Consider the following 16,038-nt stretch of genomic DNA (forward strand, 5'->3'; position numbering starts at 1 on the left):
AGAGGGTAACAATATAATTAGCTTACGCAGTGCCTCGCCATCATGGATAGCGTCCTGCGCCCGTTTTATAACCTTAACTTTAGCCTTTCTGCTGCATCTTCTCCAAGAACTCCGCAGCCTCCGCAGCATACTTACAGCGCTGACGAATCGCAGCACCATATTTGTAAAATAAGAAAGGAAAAGGCACACAAGCTAATGCCAAGAATGCCGGAACCGAAGAAGCCCAATGTATGCCCAGATTCTTATACATGTCAGAAGTGAAAAGCGGGAATGCAGCGCCAAAGAGCGATCGCAGCACCGAGTTAGCAGCAAGAGCGGACGCCGCGTAGATGAGGTACGCATCGATGAGGTAGTTCATGATCGAAAGGAAGACAAGAACCATACTGAAGCCGAAAGGCACGCTAGCTATGATGCTAACAATCCAGTGAATGTTCGGTCCATTGGTCCACGCGAACCAGAAAAGGCCAATGGGCATAATGACAGAGCCCAGAAGGGCAGGTGGAAGTCGAGCTTCGGGCGCGGCGATGCCAGAAGGCGAAGCCTCGATGGCCTTGTTGTAACGCTTGTTGTCCCATATCGAGTAGATAGTGGCTGCAATCATGCCTACTGCCACACCCAAAAATGCGAGACCACCAATGCCTTGCGACCAGCCACGGCCTTGCTGGTAGACTATGGGGAAAGCGCCAAAGAGCATGTATAGCGTTCCGTAGATGACGGCCATGTATATGGATAGGAGCAGAACGATCGGTTCGAGGAATAGAAGTTGCCATGGGCGAATGAGAGCGGTCTTGAATGCTGTCCCGATAGATTTGGTGCCTTGCTCGACCTCGGATTTGCTTTTGTAGACGTCTCCGGTTCGCTTCGAGAGGGCTGCGGCACGCTTTTTGAGCAGCACTGGGGCATAGGTCTCTGGGATGAAGACAGTGTAGACGATCCAGAGAACACCAGTGAATATAGCCATGACGCCTTCGATCCAGCGCCAGCCGATGGACTGACCGACGAAACCACCAACTGTTGCGTGTTAGTTCTATACTCCGGATATTGTGTTGGACAGTGGAAGCACTCACCAATTGGACCAATGACAGGTCCCAGCATTGGAGCAGCCGCGAAGATGCTCGTAGCTAAGCCTCTCTGGGATGCAGGAAACATGTCCGCGATGACACCACCAGCATTGGTCAATGGCGAGGAGCCAAACGAACCAGCCAAGAATCTTAGGATGATCAGAGTCTCGATGTTCTGAGAGCCAGCCGCGCCAGCGTTGAAGGCAGTGAGGCACATGTAGGTACCGAAGAAGAGGTACTGGCGACCGTACAATTCTGGATAGTGTTAGCAACCTGCGATTGCAACTTGTAGACAGCGTGGGATACTTACCACTCAATGGAGCCCATGCCAGCGGTCCGATAGCGAACCCTAGGACGAACAACGAGATACCTAGTGTACCGATGATCTGTGAGATTTGGAATTCTTCCAGGATCTCAGCGACACCGCCAGAGTATGCAGAGGACACGAAGGCTACAGCCAGCGTTGCGATCGCGACAAGCATAGTGATGCTCCATTTCATACCAGTCGAATAGTTCATCGGGTTGATCGGGTCATTGTCGATCCAAGTGACCAGAAAAGGGTCATTCTCAGTCCCTGATCCCCTGTAAAGGTGGTTGATGATGTCGTCGTTGACGACTCCTTGGTTGAAGACTCGTTGGAAGTGCGGAATACGGCCTGAGCGGCCGGACTCATGATCCTTCTCCATTAGACGTCGATCAAAGTTTTGCGTGTGGAAAGAGCCTATTCTTGGTGTTGTTCGGTACGGATCTTAGACGGCGCTTCCTGCGACTGTAAGGTGGTAGTGAAGACTCTCGATCTGCAGAACTCCCAATAAGGCAGGCATAAGAGAGTGTATTATTTGATCTCGCCTCCTCCATTTTCGTCCGCGCTAGTGCGCAATTGAAGTCTCGGTTTAGCCGTGTGGAGTTAGCTGCGATATCTAAAATCCGACCATCCGCTTTCGCACGGCTACACTGACATAGGGCCAAGAGCACATCCCCTTACAGCTTTCGAAGAACGGCGCAATGCTCTAGGCATATTGTAAGATATGACAGTCGATCGCAGATAAGACGTCCTTGAATATGCTCTTTCGCATCCGCTGAGTGCAAGCGTCGTATTGTCATTGTGGTTCCTGGACGGTCGACGATAATGCCCGTATCTCCGGTAGTGCGCCCCATATCGCTATCCGACTTGCTTAGAGCCGCATCTACTGAGCGGACCATCCGGTTTGGCCATATCCGCATGACGACGAATCATTTCACCTCGATGGTAAGAGTTTCTGTGCTCTGATGCCGCCTACGAATACAGAACAAGACCAAAAGCACTATCGACTCTGGATTATGCAGCCTCTTTGTGGCAGTCCGTGGGTAAAGAGAGTGCTTCTTGTTGGCTGGTGTCGATTGGTAAGTCGTGGTCGAATCAGTAGTGTACCGGCAGCTAGGGTAGTCCACTCTGCGAGATCGAAGACACAGATCTAGCACAACGTTACAGACCGTGGTGCATGAGAGACTTGACGCTTCGGAGCGGACGCGCTTGCCTTGGAAGGGGGGAAGATACAGTGTCCGTGCACCCAACGCCCGGAGTCACCGGACGCCCGCTCCGTGCCTTGAAGCCCATCACAGAGATGAGGCTACAGAGCCACGTACAATAGTTATTACTACGAAAATCTTTGGTGGAGTACTCTATAGACATATGCGATCAAGTTCCTCTATATATATTATTTATATAAGGTGGCGGTGCGGCCGCTACGTGTAGTGTGGGTTCGCACGGGCGGAGGAGGCGTCGCAGGCTTCGGGCGACCACGAGCACCTACAGCACAACGCGCAGGCTTTGGTTTGACTACAGAAGCTTTTGAGGTTGTAGATTTGCCTCTTTGGGACTGTTGTATACCTTTTGCAGAGTCGCGAGCCTGTTTAGCAGCGGCTCTGGCAGCCTTCCGCGCGTCTATTGCTCGGCGTTCCTCTGCCTTAACCTTTGCACGCTCTTCCTTCTCCCTCGCCCGCTTTAGACGCTTCTCTTCCTCAATCTTCTCCTTGTATAGCTTATTAGCAGCTGCTAACTCCTTCATCTCTGCCTTTCTTAGCTCTTCTTCCTCCTTCTCTTGCTCAGTAACTGCCATGCGGACGCGCGCCTCTTGAATAGCTTGAGGAGACCACACCATCGCCTCGCCGTGATACTCCTAGTGCTGTTGCAAGTCTAATTGCCTGCTAGGTTGCTTCTGACGCTTCTGTTTTAGGTATAGCTTCTGCTGCAAGCCTTCTAGTTCGTTGTGAAGGAGCTCTACCTGTGTCGATAGGTAGTGGATAGTTTAGCCAAGCTTCCGTGCACCTGCACTGCGAGGATCCTTTACCTCTGCATGCAGTGTAGTGCAAGCTCTAAGCCAATCCTCTGCAGAATAGGCTGTAGAACTAGAGGAAACTAAGCCTGAGTCGCTAGGTGTTGCGTGGCAGAATCTATCTAGTATAACGTCAGGGTTTATCGGGCTTATCCCTGCGGCAGTGAAGGCGTTTTGTATAAGCTCTTCCTTAACTGTGTGCACCTAGGCAGGCTAGAATAGGTAGAAGAAGCCACCTTTCGTCAATGGCGATAGGCCTTAAGACTTCTGGAGGTAGTCATCGAGCTCGGAGGCGTAGGCGGAGGAGAGTGGCTTGAAGCAGACTACGTCCAACGGCTGCAGCGTCTGTGTACTATAAAGTAGCAACACAGCGAGTATAATTCGATTCTGATCGCAGTAGTCAATAAAGTCCTGCGTCAGGTGACTCCCGTGGCCATCTACTATCTAAAGCCTGTAACTTCTGCGCGCCTTTAGCTTTGTATAGCGGTTAAATATCTGTTTAAGCTAAGCTAATCTAATATTATTATTTGTCTAGCTAGTAGGCGAAGAAGACACGTGAATTGGGTGTGTTCCTGCCTTAATATCGGCCACCTAATAGCTCTAGATTGTGGAGTTTATTGATGCGAATATGATGCTAGGAGGCAGAGCAGTACCATCTGCGCAGATTGTAGCCAACAAGCTCACCCACTTACGTGAGCTATCTTGACGAGCCTGCCTAACCTCCTTCTTCTTATATTGACGCCTACTGAAAATGCGCTTCGATCTTCCAAGTACCCCAATTGCGAAGCCCTTCTCATCCATATTGTACGTATTCTCTAGCTCAACGTCATACTCAGTAATCTTCTGCTGCAGTAGGTCAAAGTAAAGCTTATACTTATATCCAGACTCAGCGTTATAGCGATTGGAGTCCATACCCGTCGCCTAGTGGCAGGTAAGTCGGTCGCGGTAACGGTGCAGGAAGCGTGTAACCCAGCTATCAGAGCAAGGATCCTAGGCTACTTTAGACGCGAAATTTTGTACCATAGCTCTCGTAGGTGGCAAGTAACGCGCTGAAAGTGTTTCTATATACTGCACAAGGTCTGCTTCTTATTGTAGGGTGAGCTTTCGTTGGTTTAGGTCAGCGACGCCCTAAGGGACCTGCACACCGCAGTGCGCGCGGGACAACGTTGTGCGCGAAACACCGTGTTTTTGAGCAATATTTGTATAGACAAGTTTATCGCCTAGGTCTAAATTACGAATCTCTGTAAGCGCATCTTGCAGGCCTAGCATAGTTGTTGAGTTGTTACGCGTTGAAATACTGTGTAGATGTTGCGTGCCGGGCGTTCAGTGACTCCGGGCGTTGGGTGCACGGACACTGTGCCGTGTCCGTGCACCAAATGCGCGCCATCACCAAATGCGCGGAAACCTAATATGCGCCACTTTTTCTCAACACCATAACACAACAACAATGACAGGTATCGAAGAAGCGCTTGCAGAGTGTAATTCTATACCCTCTAGCGACAAGATCCCTTAGCAAAAAATAGCTGACAAGCATGGTGTTGTTCGCTCAACGTTAACGCGCAGGCACCGCTGTGAAACGCGCTCTCGGCAAGAGGTGTCAACATCACAACAGAATCTACAACCACAACAGGAGGCAGAACTTGTAAAGTATATAGAGGAGCTAACAGAGCGAAAGCTACCTCCTACAAGAGAAATAGTGCAGAATTACGCGTCTGATATTGCTGGACACCTTGTCTCTAAAAGATAGGTTGCTCGCTTCCTCCACCAACACTAAGATGAGCTTACATCCTAGTGGAGCACTTCTATGGACCGTAAACGCCACGCCGCTAACTCGGGTGATAAGTACAAGGTGTACTTTGAACACCTAGGCGGCAAGATCGACTTCTACGAAGTGGAGCTAGAGCACACATACAATATGGATGAGAAAGACTTCCTGATTGGAGCCGTTAGTAGACAGAAGAGGATCTTTAGCAAGAGGCTGTTCAAGAAGAAGCAGTTTAAGCAGATGCTACAGGATGGCAATCGCGAGTGGATAAGCTTGTTAGCGTGTGCTTGCGCCAATGGTACAGCGTTGCCGCCGGCTCTTATCTATGCGGCTGACTCCAACAACATACAATCAACCTAGGTAGAGGACGTGAAGGTAGGAGAACATATGGCCTTCTTCGGAGTATCAGGCAGTGGCTGGTCGAACGATAGTCTTGGTCTTGCCTAGCTTCAGCGGGTGTTTGAGCGCTTCACGGCACCAAAAGCTCGAAGAAAGTACCGCCTGTTGCTTGTGGATGGCCATGGGAGCCACCTAACAGAAGAGTTTCTTGAGTATTGCCACAGGCATAAGATACTGTTAGGTATCTATCCACCTCACAGCACCCACACGCTGCAGCCGCTCGATGTAGTGATGTTTAAGCCTCTCAGCACAGCATACTCAAAGAAGCTCGCAACACGCCTTCACAAGCATCAAGGCTTAGTGCCTGTAACTAAGGCTGACTTCTTTGGCCTGTTCTGGGACGCTTAGGTGAGCAGCTTTACTGCGAAGAACATCTTCAGCTCGTTCAAGGCAACAGGTGTACACCCCTTCAACCCCGACGTTATACTCGATCGCTTCACCAATAACGACTCAGACACCTCTAGCAACGCGTCAGAGGAAGCTCCTACATATAGCGGTAAGGCATAGCAGAAACTAAATACAGGTATAAAACGCGCGTTAGGTGGTGCCTTAGAAAAGGACGCATCTACTATTTAGCAATCGCTCCACCACATGGCTATACAGAACACCCTCCTGCAGAGCGAAAATGAGGGTTTGCTTAACGCTCTTACTGTCAAGAAAAGGAGAGAGATAAATGGCAAGCCTCTTGACCTGCTGCAACACTATGAGTACTAGGGCCCTTCAATAATGTGGACTCCGCGGTCATTCAGAGAAGCTAAGGTGCGCATAAAGCAGGCACAAGAAGAGAAGGAAGCAGATGAGTTAGACAAGGCTAATATAAGAGAGTTGAAGAAGGCTAGTAAGCTATACAACGACAAGATTGCAGAAGAAAAGAAGGCGCAGCGTGCACGAGACCAAGAGGCACGGAGGAAGGCGAAGGCAGAGGAGCGCAAGGCAATCGATGCGCGCAAAGAGCAACGACGCAAGGACAAGGAGAAGAAAGACTGTGAAAAAGCTCTACAATTGTCCCAGAGAGGCAAGCGTAAGGCTTCACAAAGCACAGCACCAAACAAGAAGCCGAAAGTAGGTGTTGCTGCTGCGCGTAGTCGTGTTGTTGCTGCAGAGCCTCCTCAGCAGCTTCGCACCCACACTACCCGCAGCGGCAGAACAGCAACTCTATACAATTAATATGTATGAAAGGATATTGTCGCATAGGTCTATAGAGCACTCTATCAAAGATTCTCGTGAAAATAGCTATTGTGTGTAGCTCTACAGCCTCAAGCTTACAGGCGCAGTTTCCGCGGATTCGGCGCATTTGGTGACAGCACGCATTTGGTGCACGGACACGGTACAGTCCGTGCGCACCCAACGAGCCAGTTCAGTCAACGAGCCACCCCAACAAGATCAGACGACAAAAAAGATGAGGTTATTGAGCCACCCACAATAGCTATTATCGTGAGATTTTTTGGTGTATTGATATATTGACGCTACTAAAGCGTTTGCACTACTTGTATCTCGCTGGCGTCTTAAGTTGGCGCTCTCGCAAGCCAAATCTGGGTGGGGAGGGCGCCCGAGGCGGACTGGCAACCACCCGACTTGATGGAGCAACAACACGACGACGCTTTGTCGGTTTTTTTGCTGGTTTGTGTAAGGCTTCTCGCTTACGCTTATTTGCTGTATCGCGACTTTTTTGAGCGGTTGCAGCTTGTTGTTGCTGCTTTTTGAGTGCCCGTTCGGCAGCTTTCTCCTTACGCTGCCGTAACTGCTCCGCATCCTTAGCAATTTTGGCTTGTTGTCGAGCCACCTTTGCAGCTTCTTGAGAGCGCTTTTTCTCAGCTGCTTCTGCTGCTTTTCTCTCTCTATCGCGAGCTTTTTGGAGTTGTAGCTCCGCGGCTTCGTCCAGTTCTGCGGCCTTGCGCGCGCGGAGGCTGGCAAGCTTCCTGGGACTGTAGAATACAGCTCCGCCGTGCCAATCGTCGCCCTCTTGAGTAGTTAGTGTTGTTGATTTGGACGGTCGGGATCTCATGAGGTTGAGTTCAGCGCGTAGCTCCGCGTTTTGGAGGCGGAGAAGCTCGTTGTTGACCTGCAGCGAGTGTAGGCCTTGGGACAGCCGTTTGGCTTCAAATTTGGCCTTGTCAGCCACCGCAGCGTCAAAAATTTTGCGCAGTTGAGGCTAGGTATCGCCGTCGCCTTGCTCCCTAATTCCTGGCTCGTCATCTTGTTGTTGTGGTTGGTTGTTGAAGCGTTGAAGTACCGGGTCAGCGTCCATCGGCTATACGCCTGTAGCTTGAAAACTCTTTAATATGAGATCGTGAGTCATTGTAGAGCTCTAAGCCGGCCAAAAGTTGCTGTAGAAGTCGCGTTTGGTGATCCTCGAGATGCCTTAGGTCCGCTGGAGGCGTTGGGTAAGCTCCTTGGTGTAGTGCTTCGAAAGCGGCGAAAAGAGCACAACATCTAACGGCTGCAAACTGTGTGTAGAATGTGGTGGGTACACCATAACTATGATGCGTTTAGCTTCACAATACTCTAAAAAATCGGGCGTGAGGTGGCTGGCGTGGCCGTTAAGGATCAGAAGGCGCTATTGCCGGCGAGCTTTGGCTGCTGTGAAGCGTTCGAAGACCTGTTGAAGCCAGGCAAGCCCTAAATCATTATTTAACCATCCCGAAGCCGAGTGGGATACGAAGATTTAGTGTTGTTCGGCTAACAGGTCGTCAATCTAGCTTGATTGAACCCTGGAGATGCCCTAATAGATGAGAGCGGGCGGCAATGCCTCTCTAGAAGCGCATACGCAAGCTAGCAGCGTTACCTATTCTCCGTTGCTATCTCTTATCGCCGTTGTACGCTCCCCCGACTCATAAACTGCCTTAGAGAAGATCCTCTTCCTGCAGTAGGCGATGCCGACAAAGAAGCCCTTCTTATCTATATTGTACGTGTTGCGCTCTTCAATCTCATGTTCTTGCATCTTAGAGTGCAGCAAGTTGAAGTACAACTCGTATTTACGCTTGTTGTTAGCTAAGTGACGCTCACGATCTATACCGGTGTCCTATTTGGAGATGAGCTCATCGGGATGACGGTGTCGAAACCGGGTAACCTAGCTATCCGAAACCTCATGCTGCGCAACCGCGCTGCCGAAATTCTTCAAAATACTCCTTGTAGGTAGTACGCCGTCTCTTGTTTACCCTTCTACGAAGCTATTAAGCTTATCCTCTTGTTGTGGGTTGAGATTTCGTCGATGTTCGGCCGCCTCTGTGCCCCGGGGTTGTTGTGCGCCCCGGTGCCTCCGCGACAACGTCGTTCGATCAACTCCGAATATTTTTGCAACTTGGCGGTACGAGAATTTATCTCCAGCCTCACGCGATTCGATATATTCAATCGCTTCTTGAATCGGGTCCATGGTTGTGGACTTATGACGCGTCGCAGTTGGGATGGTTCATGAGGTTGCGGGGCTTCGGGTGGCTCGTTGACTGAACTGGCTCGTTGGGTGCGCACGGACTGTACCGTGTCCGTGCGCGCGATGATCACCCATCAACACAATATTCGTACGAAAGATGAGGCTGTACAGCCACCAACAATAGCTATTATCGTTGAATTTTTGGTTGTATCGTTATATAGATGTGTCCGAAACTTTCTAGCTATTCAGAATATTTTTTCTGTGGCCGTATTAACCGTGCTCGTGTGGTACGCGCTGGGGCGGCTGGTGCAGCCACCTCAGCTTATATGCCGTGGGGAGCGCTCCGTAATTCATCATGTGCTGAGCTGAAGCGTAGATAGGTGCGCCCATTGCTGGGTCGGTCGCTGGATCTGAGTAGCTCGAGGGCTGGTCATCCATCGTAGACTGTATCGTGTGTGAGTTATTGCAGATTGAGTTAAGACGTTCATGTAGCACTTACATCGTCAATGTCTTGGCGCGAGAACACACAGGCTTAAGACAAGAGTTGCGCGTCGTGGTGTTGTCGGTGTGAGGAAGTGACTTTCCATACAAACAGTTTGAGGGCAGTGAGCGCTGCCAACAGACGTGCGATCATTAGTAGTTGGTGGATGGACGCGATGAACTTACGACCTCTTTTATGGGTGGCAGTGCAAGATCTGAAACGCCTCGGCTTTCAATGCCACTATTAAGTCCGACATCAAGCGCCTGCATAGCTGTGCCGCACACCGCCCTAACTTCGAACGCCGTCTGACTGCGGAGCCACGCGCAGAACACTGCTATAGCCCATCGCAGCGTATGTGCCTCCTTCGCATCTGTTTACATCTAATTACAACGATGATACCATTAACAATTCTCCTAGCATCGGGTCTTCAGAAAAATCAGGTTCAACACAATTCTGACGCGCCGCTCTCCCGGGTCATCCATTGAAGCATATTTTGCTATGTAAGCAAGAGGTGGTAGCAGTATGAGGTCTCATGTATGAGTGTATTGTTATGTGTATGTACAAGTGTGTGTCTGAGCTCTGAAATAGTCGGAAGCATTAGTTATGTGTAAGCCTAGGACCGCATCACATGACTGCTCTGCAGGCATGACTAATGCGTCCGACTACTTAAGAGCTCAGATCACACATTTGTACATACACAGAAGAATACACTCATTCATGTGACCTTATACTACTACCACCCTATGCTTACATTATGCCTGCAGAGCAGCCATGTGATGTGGTCCCAGGCTTACATCCATTTAACAAATATTTCTATCCTAACTGCTAACAATCATCTCTCGCAAAATAACATATCTTCCTACAGACACCAAACGAATCCTGCTTGATTCTGGTCTGCAAATACAGTGTGCAAAGACAAAACTATATTGCTGTTATTTGATAGGCTTTGCCTTCACCCATAGGGGCCCTTTGCTCCACACTGACCACACTTTCTGTTCACTCCATGACTCACTCTCCTGGCACAGTTCCAGGTCAAAGTGCCACAGAACGGTTGCGAAAATGATCCGCATCTCATGGTATGCTAAGCTGCATCCATTGTTAGCATTGTGGATATGTTAAGTTTGGGGACAGGGGGAGCAACGTACTTTTTTCCTACGCAATTCCGCGGCCCGTAGGAGAAAGGCTGCATGACTTCCTTCTTGTCGCCGTCATAACCTGTATCTGGCAGCCAGCGCTCAGGGATGAAAGAGTCGGGGTCTTTGAAGTTAAGCGGAGAGGAATACGCTGCCTTCTGAGAGACGTAGACACGAGTCTGTAGAAGAAATGTCAGACACGTCACGAGATCATATTTGGTGAGCTTTTCCACTTACATTTGCTGGAATCCAGTCCCCGCAGATAGCGTTGCCCCCCTTTGGCACCACCCGAGGGAGACCGATGGGGACAGGGGGATATACGCGGAGGGCTTCCTCAAAACAAGCGTTCATGTAAGGCAGTCGAGGTAGCATATCAAGCGTCAAGTCCTCTTCGGATAGTGCACGCACTTCGTCTTGCACCTTCTGCATCTTGTCGGGATTTTTAAGAAGGTAGAATGTCAAGCCGCTCAGCAGCGTCGCTGTAGTTTCAGTGCCAGCAACCATGAAGATCGATGCGTTGGCATGCATCTTGCCAACATCGAGCTGATCGCCTTCCTTTTCCAGGATAAGGCTCCAGATATCCGGTTTGTCGGGATTGTCTCCATTTGCCAAACGACGGTCGACACGCTCTACAGCATGTTCGAAGTGTAATCGTCGCTTCTCCTTGAGGGATTTGGGCGTAAGAAGTTCCACTATGTTCTGGAAAAAAGGGTACTGGCGCGCCAGACGAAGGAAGGTGCCCGCCTTGATGCTGAGAAACACAGCTTTGACCCACGGTGTGTATTCTGAAGCTTGAAGCAGGCCCAGGGGCTCGCCGAACGCCAAATCTCCCATAATATCGAAAGTCGTGCAATTGTAAAGTTTGACCAGATCCACTTGCTCATTAGATTTCTCATACAAAACCTCTCTAAGTTGCCCAACGTAGTCGCGGATCATGGGCTCTTGCAACCTCAACGCCTTTTCGCTGAATGCGTGTGAGAAGATCTTGCGAGTGCTACTGTGTTCTTTCGTGTCCATCACTGTGACGATACTGTCTTCACCATTGTACGCTCGGCCCAGGAAGCGGGGATCTTTCGAGTTCTCCTTCCGGTTCCCAACGCGGTGCCCAGCAATATCTTTCCATGCTTGCGGGTTGATGTAGCTGAGCCTATCAGGGCTAAGGCGCACGACCTCTCCATACTGCTCATGCATTCGCCGCGTCCACGATACCTCATCGCCCTTCAAGTTGTAGTAGGAAAATATAAGGCTTGTCGCACCAGCACTCATGGGGCCAGGGTCTGTACACTGTATGAGTAGGCTGTAGTCGTGTTTTACCGCGTCGACTTACATTTCTTGAGAGGATGGAAAGTGATATTGTAGACAGCGGTCAGCAGGATTTTGATACCCACCAGAACCAAAAGGCTGCCAGTATAGAGCACAATGCTCTGCAAGCCATGTGAGTGAGACAAGTCGACGAACATGTCTACAGGGCGATGCAGCGATGGATATTAGGAAGAAGATTGGTAAGTGATGGTAAGTGAGATAGTGGTCGCGAGGAGGTAATCGACTAATTGGAGATAACTGTCATGTTCTTTCACCTCTTTATAACGTTGTCCAAGTCTCCACTATCACTCTTTGCTTCAGATCCTTCAAGCTTTGTATAACATTAATGCATAGACACCCTCAATCGGACGCCGGACCTTTCTTGGCCCGCTCAACCCAGTCGTCAGACGCTCCTTCATGTCGATCACTAAGTACAATGACGATTCATGAGCACTCCTGATGGGGTAGCAAGCTAGCTGCACAGTTAGTTTGGGATGCGCGAGCCGGAAGGGACTGGCGTTCCTAGTGCGACAGCGGCTATACAGACGGGTGGCGTTTAATTTACTCCGTAGCACATCCGCTTACTCGGACGGTCGGACGGTCGGACGGTGAGTCTTTTACCAAATATGGTCTTACGCAAAATCCACTCCACGGTGGCAGGCGCAGCGACTCCTGAATATCCAGCGAATCGCCAAGCAGTAATGTTAGTCTCAAGTGTAACAGAAAAAACCGTCGCACTCCACCCTACAACGGCATAGCCCTCATGACGGGGGCGAACGCGGACGGTCCCTTCGTACGGATTGTGGTTTATACTGGAGTCGCGGAGCAGCGGAAATAAGCTTGGACTTGACCTTCCACAGCATGAAGAATAAGCAGTCCATGACCTCAACACCGCCTTCCCCACGTCAACATGGGCATCTAATGATTTTAGTTTCCTGTAACATACTTTTAGAGTGCGCACACCATTCAAAAGTCTGAACCAGCCATATTTGACGTAACATTTGATTGGGTCTGCCGCCAGCCGTGTATAGATTTGATTAAGACTTGACTCTGGTGTTTTTGCTGCGTCTTGAATTCGAATCTGCAAGGAGTTAGGCGAAACACCAATACAGTACCTAGCGACACCTGGCGCGAGAAGGTGCATCGCCTACTATGCGTGACGTGTGCCTTACAGGAAGGTAAAATAGGATTAAGTCTATAGATGCACTCTCTTCTGCAATGCCAATGTGCCTCTTGTTACACTTTGCTACTCCCACCTGACTCCTCCGCCTTCGCCTTGATCTTGATCTCCGGGCCCTCAATCTTCTTCACCTTCCTTCCCTCCCACCAAGACATGATACCCGCGAACATAGCGACACCGCATCCCAACGCGATGAACGTACCCGTCGCCCACGTGGGGCGATCCAGCCTATTGTAATGCCACATAAAGAAACAGAGCACCGCCTGCAGCAGCGTATTCAGCACCATTATATCCACCGTAAATGCCAACTTCCACATGGCAGTTGCCGGCGCCCTCACTCCCGTGAACGTCGCAGGTTGCTGGTCTTCGATCTCGGTGAACCACGTCGGTGGGCGGAACCAGGCTTTGTTCTAGTTAAACAGGCAGCGCATAGCGTTTAGGTCGTGGAAGTGTATTGCGCGCTTCACCCAGTAGAAGTCGCGAAAGCGCTATAGTGCAAGGCCAAAGCCAGTAACACAGAAGAGGGCGTTAAGGATTTAGCTGTCGATCTCGAGCCAGATCTTATTCTGGCTGTAGTTATTGTCGCAGTCGTAGATCTGCGTGCCGCGCACATGGCATATGGCAGGGGCGGCTTTCAGGAGCAGGAAGAAGAGCATCGCGCCCCAGGCCTTAGAATGTTAGCGCACAACGTTATTCGCGGGGCAGGGGACAACGTACCACGACGTTAAGGCCATATATGGTGATCAGGAAGCCTGACGGTGTAAGAAAGAAGACCCAGAATGCCTTGAGACCGTTTTTGATGGTAGGACCCCATGGTTCCTTGTGGGCAGACGCGTGCTTCTCCTTCAGCGTTTGGCGGCGGTGAATACCATGGCCGTGGTGCCTGCGCGACTGCTTTCCGGCCTTGTCGTCTACCTCCGCTGGTAGAACAGCGTCTGTTGCTGGACGGTCGAGGATTCTCGTCTGCGACTTGACCAACGTGAGCTCGCCATCCTCATCTGGTATCGCAACACGAGTCGCGTGGCCATGCGCATCGAACTTGATGTTTGCGCCTCCAGATTCCAGTTCTCGCAACTCGGTTAGGTTTGGCGCTTAAGCCATTGCCGTCGCTGTAGCCTGCCACATGCCCAGCTACAGCGTCGTGTGCAGCAACAACGACAACGACATCCCGCGCGCCCGCCTAATAATGCCCTTCTCTTAGTTGTCGGTCATAGCTAGATGTGTGTGCGCAATTGTTGTCGCAGCAGTACAGATTCTTATGTCTAAGTCGAGGGAACAGTGGACAAAATGCTTATCATGCATGCGTTACTAATCACCTCGTTCAAGCCCGCGTGTGCGAAGCCAGAGGTCCTCAAGCCTTTGTATTCGGATCTCCGACGAGCGTGATAGGCGTGCTAATGCGCAAAATCATCTGCGCAATAATGCGATGCGCTAGCGTTGAGGTCTAGGCTGTTAAGAAGATCCGGCCAAAGCTGATTACTTGTACGATAGTACGAGCGATAGTTTGCTAGGGGCGGTTAATCGCTAACTAAGGCGAGACAGCGTGCTGTGACTAGCGCAGCACGCCCAGGAAGCTCCGCGAACTGCAGATCTAGGACCCAAAAAGTAAGAGGTGAGATTTGGCGCTATTGTTCATTTCAAAAGGTCCGAGTGCATACGCAGCAAATACGCACAATCTTACATTATGTTATCCAAGTTATAATCTTGTGTTCCTATATCTCAACAAGGGCGCAATGTAGTTAGCACTCGCAGTTAGTATCGCAATGCCTCGCAACTTTAGCAGCAAGCAGAAACGCGGCGAATACCATAACGAAAAAGCGCAAAGTACCAGACAAGTTAACACCTTCGGCTAGGTCGCTATCAAATTTAGAAGAACTCGACTCACCTAAAATACTAGTTCGACAATGTACAAAATAATGCTGTAGCATGCCGACCTGCGCGGTATACAAAACCGCGAAGAGGCAGTACGACCCTAGTAGATAAGTTCGTTAAAGAGAGGACAAGTAACATTAGCGCACCGCGATTGAACATCGCTATACACATCTGTAGGTCTTAGGGCGACGTGCAGCCCTTTATACCAATTGCGAAGCTACTCTAGGACGCTCCGCATTACTATTGAGTGCGCATCTGCACGCATCTAGCCTTTAAAGACTTCGTAGAAAGCAATAGCGTTAAATTCTTTTCAATTAGCAGCGACCTAGAAGCATTAATAGCGTATATAGTGAAGAACCCTAGCCTACTCCCTAACATGCAATCGATCAAAGCTAGTAACATTAGCAAGCGACGGAAAGAGATAGCTAAGATAATAGAGAGAACGTAGAGAAGCTGCATTGAGGCCGGCGATAGCATAGGCGGAAAAATATCCGCATTGAACGTAGACGCGCTAGAAGACCTGTTCATCGCCGACGCTATTATCGCGAACCCTCCTTTAATAGGTTACATCTACTGCGCGGAGAAGCTTAGCATACCGCTGCACATAGTCTTCACGATGCTATAGTTGCTAACAAAAGCGTTCTATTACCCTCTCGCGGCTATAGAGTACGGGGAAGTTAAGAAGTCCGTCGCGAACTACTTTAGTTTCGGTATCATAGAGCTACTAACGTAGCAAGGTCTTAAAGATATCATTAACAAGTTTAGAACACAGACTCTAGGCCTAGACGCGATAAGTCCGCTGTAAGGTCATTAGTTACTTCTAAGGCTTCGTGTTCCGTACAGCTACCTCTAGTCTTAGGCTTTAATACTGCGGCCGCCTAATTAGGGCGATCATATCAACATTACCAGCTTCTCTTTCCTAGACGCTGGCTCCAACTACACGCCACCTAATGACTTAGCCGAATTTCTCGCAAGAGGTCCGCCGCTAGTGTACATTGGTTTTGGCAGTATAGTCGTAGATAATCTAGTAGGTCTCACTAAGCTCCTCTTCGAGGCTGTGAAGCTAGTAGGCGTCCGAGCGATAGTGTCCAAGGGCTGGGGAGGCGTGGGCGGAGGTGAAGTTCCAGATAAAATTTATCTCATTAGTAATTGCCCGCACG

General features: G+C 50.0%; 2 protein-coding genes across 2 annotated transcripts; both read right to left on the reverse strand.

Annotated features, from left to right (window-relative positions):
• Positions 1-79: 79 nt before the first annotated feature.
• ALTATR162_LOCUS11697 (uncharacterized protein) lies at positions 80-11,790 on the reverse strand (the record flags this gene model as incomplete). The annotated part of the gene is made up of 6 exons (XM_043319339.1): positions 80-1,011; positions 1,200-1,316; positions 1,372-1,782; positions 10,404-10,477; positions 10,537-10,703; positions 10,762-11,790. 6 exons carry the CDS (start codon positions 11,788-11,790, stop codon positions 80-82), a joined length of 2,730 nt encoding a protein of 909 aa, XP_043175274.1.
• A 1,752-nt stretch (positions 11,791-13,542) lies between these two features.
• ALTATR162_LOCUS11698 (uncharacterized protein) lies at positions 13,543-14,073 on the reverse strand (the record flags this gene model as incomplete). The annotated part of the gene is made up of 2 exons (XM_043319340.1): positions 13,543-13,674; positions 13,724-14,073. Coding segments are annotated over 2 exons (482 nt in total), but the record flags the coding sequence as incomplete, so codon positions are not given.
• Between the last annotated feature and the right edge of the window lie 1,965 nt (positions 14,074-16,038).

The sequence above is a fragment of the Alternaria atra genome, assembly GCF_907166805.1.
Source record: "Alternaria atra isolate CS162 genome assembly, contig: 35, whole genome shotgun sequence".
Classification (NCBI taxonomy): domain Eukaryota; kingdom Fungi; phylum Ascomycota; class Dothideomycetes; order Pleosporales; family Pleosporaceae; genus Alternaria; species Alternaria atra.